Source organism: Stegostoma tigrinum, chromosome 38 (genome assembly GCF_030684315.1).
Source record: "Stegostoma tigrinum isolate sSteTig4 chromosome 38, sSteTig4.hap1, whole genome shotgun sequence".
In the NCBI taxonomy this organism is placed as follows: Eukaryota; Metazoa; Chordata; class Chondrichthyes; order Orectolobiformes; family Stegostomatidae; genus Stegostoma; species Stegostoma tigrinum.
This window is the reverse complement of record NC_081391.1, coordinates 23,564,081-23,579,261: the sequence shown is the minus strand read 5'-3', so window position 1 is coordinate 23,579,261 and position 15,181 is coordinate 23,564,081. Positions and strand designations below refer to the sequence as shown.

The following is a 15,181-nucleotide window of genomic DNA, read 5'->3' as shown; positions in this document are numbered from 1 at the left end:
ACCCATGTTTATATTGGTCAGCCAGGGCTTCCTGATTGGCCCAAGTTAACAAACCTGATCCAGGGTTTCATAGTCAACAAGATCCACCTGAGTCCAATCACAGCACGTAAAAATGAAAGGAAAGTGGGGTTGAGGGTTTTTAGATCAGCCATGGCTTATTGAATAGCAGAGCAGACTTGATGGGCTGAATGGCTTACTTCTGTTTCTAAGTCATATAGTCTTACAGGTAACACAGGCAATAGCAGAGAGAATAAATGGGTAGGATTGAGCCTTTGTGAGACTGCAGGACAGTGAGAAAGAGGGCAAAATTGTTGAAGGCCCTTACCTTGGGTTGATTGTAGTGTTCCAGAGACATGGTGACCACGTTGATGCAGATGGTGAAGGTGATGAAGAGGTCCAGGTAATGGCTCGTGCACATGGTGTGGATGAAGAGGCGGACTGGTGAGTAGGCTGCGTAATATGGCAAACGTTGGGCCTCTTCCGGGGGCGGTGTCACAGGTCAACGGGGGAGGAGGGGCAAGCATAATAAAAATAATGTTTGGTTAGATGTCCACTTCCTCTGTTCTCCTTCCCACCACAGGTAAAACTATCCTTTACCTTTGGTTAGCAAACTACATCGCTTGGTCTGAAAACTCTCAAATCAGCAGCCATGCTAGATTGACGCCAGGAATTCCAGACCAAGCTTCAAGTTACAGCAATGAGCAAACCCCATGAGAAAAATCATAGACATTGAAAAATTCTCGTCTTTTTTATGATGTTAAAAAATCAGGCAATAGAACAGTTCAGGCATTTTTGACTTAACAGCTACATTTTGTCTAATTGGGTCACAAGCAGCCAGCTTGTTTTCCCATTGGCTGTTGGAAGGACGGGCATGGTGAGATGGCCTGTATTCCTACCTACCTATATTTCCTACTTACGCATGGCAGAAACTTCCAGAATTGGAAGTTGATGCATCCACATGCTGGCCAGCACATGTGCAGTGTGTGCAGCTGCTCAGTTCAGAGAGACCATTGGCGATAGATACATTGGGTGATCAATGGTGTAGGAATGAGGTGGGGGGAGGAAGACTGTATTTAGCAGACCATGTGATCATTCCTCCAGGCATGTGTCCAACCAGAGTTGGGAATTCCTGCTTCTGGGCACAGCAGGTACTTCCAGAATAAAGGATCCCTTTCCCACTTTCCCAGTGAGAGCCAGTCTGCCCTATTACAGCAATATTATTGCCCACATCTTGCACCGTATCCCCCAAACTGAATTCATTCTAATTTGGAAATGGAATGAGAGTGACCAGAAACATTTCTGCCAGGGATTTGACACAGATATTAAAAAGGAAGGGACAATGCCAAATTCACTGTGGTACGAGGTATAAAGATTACAAACTTGGACCAGCTACCACCCCCAAAAACCTCTATTATAATAGTGTAAAGGGTTCATGTGAATCAGTGCACAAGCTTGCTTATAACACAAGTGACATTAGATTACATGAAACAACAAGGTGTGGAACTGGATGAACACAGCAGGCCAAGCAGCATCAGAGGAGCAGGAAGGCTGGCGTTTCGGGTCTAGACCTTTGTTCAGAAACAAAAAAATTTCTGAAGAAGGGTTTAGGCCTGAAACATCAGCTTTCCTGCTCCTCTGATACTGCTTGGCCTGCTGTGTTCATCCAGCCCCACACCTTGTTGTCACAGATTCTCCAGCAACTGCAGTTCCTACTATCTCTGAAACATAAGATTACACGATTGCTGGGAGGTGCTTCTGCGCGGAAACCTCACAGTAAAGGGTGAAGCCTTGACTTGTATGTAATTAGCCATCATCATTTTTCATTGGAAAGGTAATGTTTGACCCTGGAGCAGGCTCCTGCCCCATTCACAGACCTCTCCCCCAGGTCACAGTGTAAAAACTGGCCAATGAAGCTGAACAGGAATTATTCTTTAATGTGGCAGTGAGTACGAACTCACTGCCTGGAAGGGCAGTGCAGCAGATTCAATAAGAACTTTCGAACAGGAGATGGATAAGTAATTGAAAAATCAAACTGGCAGGGACTCAGGGCAATAGCAGCGAGTGGGACTGATTTCAGATTTAGTCACTAGTACAGTGGGCTGAATGGCCTCTTTCTCTGCTGCCTGGCCCTAGAAATGATTAAGAGAAGTCAGTGGATGCAGGATACATTCTCCTTCCACAAGAAAGTGGATACAGAGCAGAGAAAGTGAAGGGGCTGGAGCTAAGTGGGCAGCTCTTTCTAAAAGTTTGCTTGGGCGCAGTGGACTGAAGGAGCACATCTGGAGAAATTCCTTACTCCTGCGTTTCTTCTCCAGCCTCTGCAGACGTTTCTCCTCGCGCCTCCTTGCTTCCTCGGCCTCCTGGTGCTGACGGCACTTGTGAAAGTTCTCCACTACCACCCCAACAAACATGTTCAACACAAAGAAGCTGACGATGAGCAGAAAGGAGATGAAATACAGTAACATCCAGGGGTTGTGGTTGATGATGGGCTGCAAGAGACAGCGAGGCAATTGGTTACTGTGGTCAGTTTGAGGTAGAGACATGGCAATCCTCATTGAATAGATCACAGAATCCCTACAGTGCGGAAAGAGGCCCTTCAGCCCAACAAGTCCACATCGACCCTCAGATCATCCCATCCAGAACCAATCCCCGCCCCCCCATACCACTCATCCCTGAACACTACGGGCAATTTTAGCAAGACCAATCTATCTAGCCTGCACATCTTTGGGTTGTGGGAGCAAACCCGCTCAGACATGGTGAGAATGTGCAAGCTCCACACAGGCAGTTGCCTGAGGGTGGGATCGAACCCAGGTCCCTGGTGCTGTGAGACAGCAGTGCTAGCCACTGAGCCACCATGCCTCCTGTGGGCCTTAAGCCAGACTTCAGTTGACACCTAATAGTGCTATGTTTATCAATCCTCCAGTTCTGGCAGTGAGAGTTCACCCAGAGGATGTAAGACCGACAACAGTAGGAACATTAGAGGTCACATTCGGTGATCCAGATTCTGATATCCAGCCTTGTGCTGAGCTTGACAGTGTAAGTAGCATGCAAAATGTTAACCCAAAAGTTAATCCCATGGATAGCGTAGTCTCTCGTTGTCTCCCTAATTCATACCAAGGTCAGCACAAAGACATTTGAGCGGGTAAATGGATAGGAAAGTTTTGGAGGGATGTGGGACAAACGCAAGCAAATGGGATTCGTTCAGTTTAGGAAACCTGGTGGGCGTGGACGAGTTGGGCCGAAGGGTCTGTTTCTGTGCTATATGAGTCTATGACAGTAGCCTCTCTCAGGGCCCAGCATCACTGTAACAGAATGTCCTCCTAGCGGTTGACATTTGCTCTAAGCTGTGCGCCCCATTGTCCCATGATGCAGTTCACTGCATTGGCGCAGGATTTTGGAGGTCACTGTCCCATCCAGACCTTGGGGGTTTACATAGAAGAAACAAAAATCTTCGAGGGACACTGCTTCTGGCCTGCTTGATCTCACCCCAATCACCCTGTCCTTCTGCCTCTTTCTCGCTCATGCATTTATCTAACCTAACCTTAAAACTATCATAAAATCATTGAACCCTGCAGTGTGGAGAGAGGCCTTTCTGCCCATCAAGTCTACTCCAACGTTCCAAACAGCATCCCACCCCAGAACCACCCCTTGCTCTATCCCGATAATCTTGCATTTCCCATGGCTAACCTAACGTGAATATCTTTGGAATGTGGGAAGGAACTGGAGCACCCGGAGGAAACCCATGCAGACATGGGGAGAATGTGCAAACTCCACACAGACAGTTGCCCGAGGGTGGAATTGACTAAATTCATCTTCGCTGCTCTTGGTGGGAGCTAGTTTCACATTCTCCCCACTTCTCTGAGTCAAGGAGATTTAATTCCCAATATTTTTTTCATTCCTTCACAGGATGGGGGCATTGCTGGCTGGGAAGCATTTATTGCCCATCCCTAATTGCCCAGAGGGCAGTTCAGAGTCAACCACATTGCTGTGGGTCTGGAGTCACATGTCGGTCAGACCAGGTAAGGATGGCAGTTTCCTTCCCTAAAGGACATTAGTGAACCAGATGGGTTTTTCCCAACAATTGGCAATGGATTTATGATCATCATTAGATTCTTAATTCCAGATATTTATTGAATTCAAATTCCACCATCTGCCGTGGTGGGATTCGAACCTAGGTCCCCAGAATGCTATCTGGATCTTTGGATTTAACAATCCAGCAACAATACCACTAGGCCATCACCTCCCCATAAACCACCAGGTCATTGTCTCCCCATTGGATTCATTAGTTGCTATTAGATTTAACACTCCTGGTTCGGGTTCTGGTCTGCCCAAAAGTGGAAACATCAAGTCTTCATTCCTCTATCATGGTCCTTCTTAGACTTTTCTTTGCTGGAGGTAAAATGCCCCAACCTGTTTGGTCTTACTTTGGCATCACCTTTCAGCCTAGTTTATGGAGTTTAACCAAGACAGCCTGGCAGAAACTGGCAAACAGCGAGCGTTGCTAGGGCCTCTGCATTCCCAATGAACATAGCCATTCCTGCCCATCAGAGACGTGGACAGGCAGGACCTTGAAAGAGATCATACACATCCTCAGCTCAAAGGGATGGCTGCTGGAAAGGGAAATTCAGGAGGGTAACACTCCTGGAGTCAAACGTAGGTATGTGGTAGCTGCAGTCAGAAGCTATCATTGTTCCAGTCTAAAAGTTACAAGCAAGTTTGGATACATTTGTTAGATACAGGGAGTCTGGTGTGAACTTTATAGAATGGTGGTTTGGGGACTGTACCATGGTTGAGTTTGTGCACACTAAACACTATAAGAAAAGATAGAGAGATATTAAAAGAAAGAAAAAGATGAGAGATTGGAATTGATGAAAAACAGGAAAATAGGGGAGAATGAGGATACATGTTGTGTACATGCATGAATGAGAGAGTGTGTGTGTGTGTGTGTGTGTGTGTGTGTGTGTGTGTGTGTGTGTGTGTGTGTGTGTGTGTGTGTTGGCATGTACAAGTAAGTGTGTCCAAGTAAGTGTGAGTTTGGAGAGGACTGTGGTCAGATAGACTGAGAAAAAGGTGAGAATTAACCAGCTGTGACATAAACTGTGGGATTTACATGTTTAACTTTCAATGATACTTGGGGTGGGTTTCAGTTTCTAGTTTTTGAGTTACAACGTTTTCTGTTCAACTTGCACGCATTTCTGCAACCATTGTGATTTCTTTTAGAAACCGTTTTTGAGGCTCGACTGTAGAAGGAAAGGAGCTGTGTAATAATAGACTTGTTTTTACTTCAGGCTATTTAAATTATTTTTGAGTGAAATAATACAGTCTCAAATGTTTCTTAGAGAGTTCTGGAAATGTTTAAGCTTGAGAAAAACAACTAAGAGGCTTTGAGTTTTACTTTTCACTTTAAGCAGGGCAGTCCTGTGGAGCCCTTGAAACAGATATAATGTATTAAAGTTCCTTCGAGAGAAGAGTTAATGTTAATTCCAGACCAGAAATGTTGGAATAAAACCCTGCAGAGGTTACTTAATGCTGCATACAGTGAAACATTGGTATGCAGTAAATCTAGTCAGAAGCTTTTAGAGTTCCAGTCTAAAAGTTACAAGCAAGTTTAGATACATCTGTTAGATACAGGGAGTCTGGCGTGAATATTATATAATGGTGAATAGGGAACTGTACCATGGTTGAGTTTGTACGTAGTAAAAAGAAGCTGTTTTTCAATTCAGTTTATAAAAGAATGTTTGGGTATTAATGGGGTTACATTTTTACTGTGTGTTTAAAATCTTGGAATTTGTACTATAATTAGATAGCTTGGATTATTCTACTTTATCGTTGCTTCTTTTGTAACAATCCTCGGCTTTATTGTTAAAGCAAAATCTGCAAAATTGCACGCCCATGTTTGAGAGAGAGACCACTTTAAATATAAATGAAACAAATCAAAGTTTGAATGGTCAAGCCAGGCTTCTGTCTGGGATCTGACTTGTTCAATAATAATGTCAACTGGGATCATAACACTGTGTGTGTGTGTGAGTGTGTGTGTGAGTGTGTGTGTGAGTGTGTGTGTGAGTGTGTGTGTGAGTGCCAATGTGCGGGTGTGTGAGTGAATGTATGTATGTGTGGGTATGTGCGCGTGTGCGAATGTGTGGGTGTGTGAGCGAGTGTATGTGTGTGTGTGGGTGTGTGTCAGCATGAGAGTGTGAGTGATTGTATCAATTTGGCTGTAATCCAGTTTGCTCATCCATTTCAATTTTAAAAGTAAGTGAAGCCTTTTAGCCCATTTACAAGATCCATTTCATGACTTAATTAGTTTTATAACCTTATGCGTTATCCATCTGTTATCAAAATTCTTCCATTTACATGAAGGACCAACAATGTCATTGGAATATAGCAATGCATCTGTCCGAAGCTGCCATTACTCAAGCTGACAGTGCTGTTATAGATACAAATTAGCCCAGTTAAGAAGCCTGTTTAATCATATTGGCCAAAATATCTTTTAATGTCATCTATATTTTGCAGTTTGTTTTCAGCACTCTTATGATTTATAATTTGCATTTATATCATTTTGTTCACACAGTAATACATTTCAAGGCTTTCCACAGGAGCCCTCTGGTTAACTATCATTATAGTCTATCAGGCAACATCTGATACTGGGCCATTTAATGAGATATTACTGTGAGTTCCCAAAATTGTACTTTAAAGGCAAACTTTTAGTGCAGGAGAGAGATGTGCAGAGGTTTAGGGAGGGAATTCCAGAGCTTAGGGCCAAGGCAGCTGAGGGTACGGACTGTGACAGTACAGTGATAGAATTGTGAGTGGTGAATATGTGCCAGAGATCAGAGTTACAGAGATCTGAGGGCTGTGGGCCTGGAGGCAGTGACAGGGATGTGTCAATCTCGAATCTCCTGCAGTGTTGTGAAGCTTCCCTTTATCTGTGATAATGAGGTGTGGGCCAGCCCCTCAGCACTGGTAATCTTACACCAGCTCTCCTCAGAGTGGCCTGTGTTCCTTTAACTTTGCCAATTATCTCCCAACCTCTCTGTGTTTTAGCCCGGTGCCCACGAATGCCTTGTTGAGCAGCAACACCTCCTGTAGCGAGCTCTCTGCCAACGATGACAAACCAGCTAAAGCAGAATCTCCTGAAATCCACATCCTCCACCAAAGTGAAGGAGAAGGCTCTGAGGGAATACCACCAGCTACAGGATTTCCTCCGAGTTCCACGGCCATCCTGGCTTGGAAATATATCGCTGTTGCTTCAGCGTTGCTGGGTCAAAACCCAGGAACTTTCTTTCTCACAGCACTGGCGTGTTTCTACACCACACAGGCTGCAAGATGGTTCACAAAGATGTAACCACTACCATCTTCGTGAGGGTCAATTAGGGGTGGGCATTAAACTCCAGTCTTTCCCAATCTAGCCCACTTTCTGACAATGATTATTAAATGATTTCCTGCCAGCAAATGGTCTTCCCTATCTTCCGGACATTTAAAAAATTATCTTGTTCAGAAATGTCATTACCTCTTGAGCATGTCGGACTTGAATTTGGTTCTCCTGACACAGAGGTAGAGACACTAACACTGTCCCACAAGAGTCCTTATCACCACCTCCCATGCCCAGTGACTGCCCTGAGGTCTCAAGGCGTAGCATTTGCACCTACGAGCCAAAGGCTACATTTTCAAGCCCCACACCAGAAACTCAACAAAATGTAAGTTCAGTTCCTGCTGCCACCTTCCAGATCAGACGTTAAACCAAGGGGCACGGCTAATCTCTTGGGCGGGTATGGAAGACTCCATGACGCAATGTCAAAAAAGGGCAGGGGAATTCACTCTCATAACCTGCGAGATATTTATCCCTCTACCAATCGCGCAGAGCTGATCATCAAATTTGATCACAGTTATTTGACTATTACCAGACAGTGGGATCTTACTGTGCACAAGTAGGCCACTACATTTCTTACATTACGCCAGTGAGTACACTTCAAAAATTACCTGATTGGCTGTAAAGCATTTTGGAGATTGATGGACTGCTGGGGGAAGGAGATACATGAATGCCATTAACATGGGACACTGTTAAGGGAGGGTAGGGGAGATCTTACCTGTTGGTCAATGGAGACTGCATCCAGCCCATGGTACATGATGTTGACCCAGCCATCCTTCGAAGCCAGCACAAAGAGTGACATCAGAGCCTGCAGTGAGGGGACAAGGACACTTCCTGTAAACAGTGGTCATGGGGACAGATCACATGGTAACAACATCAACTGATTGGAAGGTTTGGAAAAGTGAGCTCTCCTCCAACTAACTCACCTCTTGGCAGTAGACCGATTCAGTCAAATCTATTTGTAATTAAGGGCCTGAGCGTAGTCAGCTGGTCAGCTGATTGCTAAAGCGCATAAAATGAGGAAACACAAGCAGAAGGTGCTGAAGGAACTCAGCAGGTCTCGTGTGGAGAGAAACAGCTCACGTTTCCAGCCCAGTGACCCTTTGTCAGAACAACAAGATGAAAACCCCATGGAACCATTCTTTGCTGAAAAATTAGTGTGTGTTTGACAGATGATTTCATTCCTTCCTCAAACTCCCTTTTCTCTGCATATTTAACCATGTATCACCCCCAGCCTCTTACTGCTTTTTTCACTCATGTGTTCATTACAATTACACTGCCTCACTCTGCAGGTTCCAATTCCTTACTGTGTCATATCCTTATGGTGTAGAAGCAGGCCTTTCGGCCCGTTGGATCCACACCGACCCTCTAAAGAGCTTCCCACCCAGACCCATCCCCATAACCCTGCATTTCCCATAGTCAAGCCACCCCAACCTGCATATCATTGGTCTGTGGGAGGAAACCGGACCAGCCAGAGGAAACCCGCACAGACACTGGGAAAAACTCTACACAATCAGTCACCCGAGGGTGGAATCAAACCTGGGTCCCTGGCGCTGTGAGGCAGCTGTGCTAACCACTGAGCCACCGTGCCGCTTGCTTCTCTTTTGTCCTCTCTCAAAACCATTCCCCCACATGTGGTATTATTGAATTCAAACATTCTTTCCCTTTTATGTAGATTTCCTTATGATGGAGAACTTGCTTCCCCTTTTTTATTTCTTTAGCTCTGCCTTACCCTCGGACCTTACAGCATTCTCTCACCGGGAGGACAGCTGCCCTGGGCCAGGTTCCTGTTTGATCAGTCAGTGGCTGCAGAAATCACAGTAGCTAAGGGTACCCTCTCCCATTCTCAGTTGGCACGTCTGAGCTCATAACATGCAGAGGATTAGTGAATCTCATTCCTCATCCACAACGTGCACTGGTTATTATTAGCAGGAAAAATTATTTGCGTCGAAAACGAAGATCTCTTTAAAGGGTCAGTCAGCACAGTTTCAGAGGTGATTGACAGCAGGAGACCCAGGCTGTACTTGACAGCGGTGAGGCCAATTTTGAAGCACTGTGTACAGTTCTGGTCATCCTGCTACAGGAAGGATATTATTAAATTGGAGAGGGCTCAGGAAAAAATTACAAGCATGTTACTGGGACAATTAGATGTGAAGTATGAGGATAGGCTGAGACTTCTTTCCCTGGAGTGTAGGAGGTTGAGGGAGGACCTTGCAGACATTTATAAAATCATGAGGGGCATGGATAAGATGAGTAGCCAATGGAGCGCAGTGGAGGCCAGGACGTTAAGTGTCTTCAAGGCAGAGTTTGATAAATTCTTGATCTCGCAAGGAATTAAGGGCTACGGGGAGAGTGCGGGTAAGTCGGGATGAAATCCCATCAGCCATGATTAAATGGCGGAGCGTACTCGGGCCGAATGGCCTTACTTCCACTCCTGTGACTTATGGTCTTATGGCCTTTTTATCCTGAGGGTAGGGGAGTACTAGAGGGTGTAGATTTAGGGTAAGGGGATAAAGATTTAAAAGGGACGCACAGAGAGTGGCGCGTGGGTGGAATGAACTGCCAGAGGAAACGGTAGACGCAGATACAGTTTCAACATTAAAAATACATTTGGACAGATACATGAATAGGAAAGGTTCAGGTGACTACGGGCCAAACACAGGCAAATGGGGCTAGTTCAGTTTAGGAAAACTGGTCGGCACGGGCTAGTTGGATCAAAGGTCTTGTTTCTGAGCTGTATAACCATAGCGTCGCCTGGGTTCCAACTCTATTTTGTTTTAATTCCCCCCCCTCTATCTGTTATGAATGCACCACCTTGGTGGGTAGTGTGTGTACACTTTGGGAAGGGGAGGGTCAGTTGGCTGGATAGCTGGTTTGCTGTGCCAACAGCGTGGGTTCAATCCCTGCACCAGCTGAGGTCATCGTGAAACATCGTCCTGCCCTGGCCTGGCACACAGCCACCCCCAGGTTAAACCACCACCAGTTAGTTCATCTCGCTCTGATGGGAGAACAAACCTGTGGGATTATGGTGACCTTACTTTGGTGCTTGTTAACTGGTGACTTGGCGGAGGTTTATAAATTTAAGCAATATAATTTAAAAGAAAGAACTAGGTTTCTCCCCCACTCTGCTTGTGCCCTTCTCTTTTGTTACTTGTTAATTGTTTAGTTCATCAGATGGTTAACAAAAAAAAGAGTGAAGCTAATAATTTCGTGTCAAATCTGAGGGGCTAAGAGTCATAGAAGCTCTACAGCATGGAAACAGGCCATTTGGCCCATTGAGTCCACACCAACCCTCTGAAGTGCTTCCCACCCATACCCACCACAGGCCTGTAACCCTGCATTCCCATGGCCAATCCATCTAGCCTGCACATCCCTGGACACCACGGGAAATTTAGCACTGTCAATCCACCCTAACTTGCACATCTTTGGACTGCAGGAGGAAACCCACACAGACACAGGGAGAATGTGCAAACTCCCCACAGACAGGCGCCAGAGAGTGGAATTACACTTGAGTGCCTGGTGCCATCAGGCAGCAGTGCTAACCACCGAGCCACTGTGCGTATAGTTTAGGGAAATGAACTGGGGTCTACTCAGCCAGACCAGTGGTGTTGTTTCTGGCTGCTTGGTAAATTTGGTGGTGGATCTCTCCCTATGAGTGTGGAGGAGCTGATTTCTTCAGTCTTGTGATATTGTCTTCACAGCAGGGAGAAGTCCAGACGGGAAAGGCAGGAACTGGTGCTTGTGCCACGCTGCTGGATCGTAATTACATTTTTAAGAAAGAGAGAGGGCTTCTTAAAACCCAGTCCGTGCTCGCGGAGAAAGTTCTGCAGGAGTTTACATCATCTCCTGCAGTACAACTGACCGGGAGAGAACCTCCTGCCTCTCCTCCTGCCCTCAGGAAGGGTTAACAACCTGCTCGGCCAGATTAACAGAGCATTTCCCCTTGGCCAGCAACGAGGCTTGACCCGGGAGCTTCTGGCCCCAGCGAGTAAGGACATTCAAGCCCATTCGTCACTGCCAACGATGGACGTTTACTGATGCGCTGCTCGATCCCCACAGGAGAATTAGCTACCAAGGGGAGGAATCCTTACCTGTCCCAGGTTGTCAAAGTTGTACTTGTGGTGGATCCACCTGTAGTTAGCCAGCAAGCAGTCCGACCTGTTAGTGACATTGCGCGTGTCATGGCCTTGGCAGTAGTAGAACTTGCCTTTGAAAAGCTGAAAGAGTTAAAAAAAATTAAACAGTGGCACACTCGTGCAATCCTCTTCAGTGTAAGCTATGAGAATTAGAATTTATTGCCGTGTGAGCTGAAGTATAGGAAAGCATCAGTCCAGTGAGAGATGTACAAAGTCACCATTTTCCAGTACCATCTCAGCCACAAAGCAAAGACTCTCAAAACAGAAGGCAGCAGAATTAAAAGAAAATCAAAAGAAAGGCAAAATGACCAGATCTCAAAGTCCAAGTCTTAGATAAGTGCAGATTAAGGCTCAGGGAGGAATATTTGCTCTGATGAAGAGTCATCTGGATTTGAAGCATTAGCTTGCTCTCTCTCCATGGATGCCGCCTGGCCCACTGTGATTTCCAGCGTTTGTTGCTTTCAGAGGAAGATTTCATGTCTTACAATATGCAAATATTCTAGCATGTGGCTCTAAGGAGGCAGTGTCCTTTTCAAAACCAATGCTGTTTTTGCTGAGCAAGGGTCACTGGACCCAAAAGTTTAACTCTGATCTCTCTCCACCGCCAGACATGCTTAGCTCATCCAGCAATTTCTGTTTTTGTTGCTGTTTTAGCTGGAATTTGCACCTGGTTTGCTGGCAGCACTCAACGTAGCAATTCCTTCAACACTAATCCCTGTACCTGGGCCAACTCCCAGACTCTCTTGCAAATGAAATGAGCCTGCAGCTAACACAGTGAGATGGCCTCCTGATGTTTCTGGCATGCCTTCCCTTCCAGTTTGGTGTAACACAGTGAGATGGCCTCCTGATGTTTCTGGCATGCTTTCCCTTCCAGTTTGCTGTCAAGTTTAATCAAAATCCACACTACAGCACAATGTGTTTAATTCACTTTAAACTAGATGTGAGTTTGCTCGCTGAGCTGGAAGGTTAGTTTTCAGATGTTTCATCACCATTCTAGGCAACATCATCAGTGAGCCTCTGACGAAACGCTGGTGTTATGTCCCGCTTTCTATTTATCTGTTTAGGTTTCCTTGGGTTGGCGATGTCATTTCCTGCGTTGGTGATGTCATTTCCTGTTCTTTTTCCCAGAGGATGGTAGATTGGCTCCAAATCAATGTGTTTGTTGATGGAGTTCCGGTTGGAATGCCATGCTCCTAGGAATTTTCGTGCGTGTCTCTGTTTGGGTTATCCTAGGATGGATGTGTGAGAAAAAGAACAGGAAATGACATCACCAACGCAGGAAATGATATCACCAACCCAAGGAAACCAAACCAGATAAATAGAAAGCGGGACACAACACCAGCGCTTTGTTGGAGGCTCACTGGTGATGTTACCTAGAATGGTGACAAAAACATCTGAGAACAAACCGGCAAGCTCAGTGAACTAGCTGACATCTCGAACAAAATAAAGACCCACTCTCTTGTGGACCGAGAGGAGGAGAGCGCGACTGTGTTGGAGGTGAAAGGAGGACGTCGGGTTGGCTGTGCACCTTTGCAACCGGTGGATCTTAATGCTGGCTTCGGCCTAACGCTGGTTCAGGGGAACAGCCAACCTGCAACGATGGCTGCGGCAAGTGCTCGTGCCCAAGGTCAGGGGGTCCGGAACACCATCCGTGTTTCCGTAAAGAAGGTGGATGAAGGTGCACCTGTGGACCGCACCTTCTTCGTGAAGAGGGTCCTGTTGGACTGTTGTGGGTTCGCTGCTGCGGACATTTACTGCCTGCAGGATTTCCCCGGAGGGGGTTTTTACGACGTGACCTTCAGGAGTGCCAAGCTTTGTGAGCGCTTCCTGGAGGTTTTCAAGGAGAAAGGCGGTGAGGGCCCCTTCTCTGTATTGATCGCTGTCCCGCTGTTTGTGATGCCAGCACAGAGGAGCCGTATGGTGACTGAACACATGTACAACCCACGTGTGCCAGCAGTTGATGTCCTGACCTTCCTCAGAAGGTACGTGACGGTGGAAGGGGACCTGACTGACATCATGGACCCCTTTGGCATCTGGACGAGTAAGAGGCAGGTCAAGGTGACGCTGAGGATGGGCGCGGACGGGAATGTCGTACACCCACCGTCCAGCTTCGCGATCGGCGGGAGCAGGGTCTACCTGACCTATGCAGGGCAACCTAAAGTCTGCCATGCCTGTGGTAGGTCAGGTCACGTGGCGGCCGACTGCAAAGCCACCATCTGCAGGGAGGAGGGACACCTTGCAAAGGATTGCCCACAAGAGAAAAGCTGCAACCTTTGCGGGGAAGCGGGCCACCTCTATCGGGCATGCCCGTGGCAGAGGACCACCTACGCCCAGGTCGCCAGCAGGGGCAATGCGAGGCCAGCCCCCCCGGTGGAGAGGAAGGCACCAGGGCCCAGCAAGGACCCCACTAATGTGCAGGAGGGCCAGGACGTGCAGGAGGGTCCAGCCCCACAGGATGGGCCCGAGGCCAGCAAAGCGCCCCTGCAGGCTCCGATTTCCCCCCCCCCGCCCCGACGACCCGGAGTCGATGGAGGCGGCGACAGGCGACCGGGGGGAGTGGACAACAGTCCAGAAAGCGAGGAGGAAGGTGCGTCGACGGGCCCAGGAACCGCAACCATCAGGCGGGAAGAGGCAGCTACAGGGGGGCTATAAGAGCTCCTCTGACGAGGGGGATTCAGAGAGGGCCCACCCGAAGCAGAAGTTAAAGATCTCGAGGGGGAAGGAAAGCAGCACCCCGCTTCCAGGTGACGGGAGGCGTCCTGAGGCTCCCTCCGACACCCAGTCAAGTGCCGCTGGAGCACTGGAGGGCCCCCCGGAACGTCCAGGCGGGAAGGAGGAAACAGCACGTCCCCAGCCTGACCCGGAGCCGGACCCTCCGGCCTCCGCACCCCTGACAGGGGGATGCCACCCGGAAGGCAGCACGGACGGTTTCCTGAGCCCGGAGAGCATCCAGCAGTTAGCCCGGGCAATGGGCATGAAGGGACAGATGGAGGGGCTGGACCTTGGACTTGGGGAGGGTACTGCGGTCACTGCCCACAATGGGGGTACGAGTTGCGAGCATTAATGTGCGCAGCGTCAAGTCAACCGCGAGATGTGTGTCCACGTTGGCCTACCTGACCACCATCAAGGCGGACCTCCTGTTCCTGCAGGAGTGCGGGATACCGCACCTCGGCAGGTACGGGAAATGGTCCGGCGCCTGGGCCTGTGGGCCTTCGATCTGGTCGGGAGGTAACGACTGTCGCTCCTCGGGTCTGGCTATTCTGCTGCGGGGGCGCAACTTCACCATCTCTCAAGTTCAGGAGGTGGTGGTGGGGGCGCCTCCTAGTGGCTGACATCACCTATAGAAACGCTCCCCTGAGGCTGATCAACGTGTACGCCCCAGCGGTACGGAGTGAGCGGTTGGCCGTCCTGCAGAGGCTTCCACCCCTGCTGGCTACGTCCAGGCCGGTCATCCTAGGCGGAGACTTCAACTGCATCGTTGATGCAGATGAAAGATCTGGCGTGGGGACAGCGGGTGGGGGGAGTCAACTGGACGTCACGTCCAGATTCCTGATGGGCACGGTGAAGGACGCCAAGCTGCTCGACGTCTTCAGCACCCCTGCAGACGGAGCGCAGCGGAGGTACACCTGGTCGTGGCCAGACGGGTCTACAAAATCCTGGCCAAGGTCATAGCCAA

General features: G+C 48.0%; 1 protein-coding gene across 2 annotated transcripts in view; it reads right to left on the bottom strand.

The window, feature by feature from the left end:
- Nucleotides 1-15,181, bottom strand: part of cacna1ia (calcium voltage-gated channel subunit alpha1 Ia) — a 203,400-nt gene that overhangs the window by 44,774 nt on the left and 143,445 nt on the right. For both annotated transcript variants that reach the window (XM_048521514.2, XM_048521511.2), the window contains exons 21-24: nucleotides 11,461-11,586; nucleotides 8,088-8,177; nucleotides 2,297-2,489; nucleotides 326-477 (exon numbers count right to left, since the gene is read on the bottom strand). In XM_048521514.2, coding sequence (XP_048377471.1) covers nucleotides 326-477; nucleotides 2,297-2,489; nucleotides 8,088-8,177; nucleotides 11,461-11,586 — 561 coding nt within the window. The remainder of the gene's footprint in view (nucleotides 1-325; nucleotides 478-2,296; nucleotides 2,490-8,087; nucleotides 8,178-11,460; nucleotides 11,587-15,181) is intronic.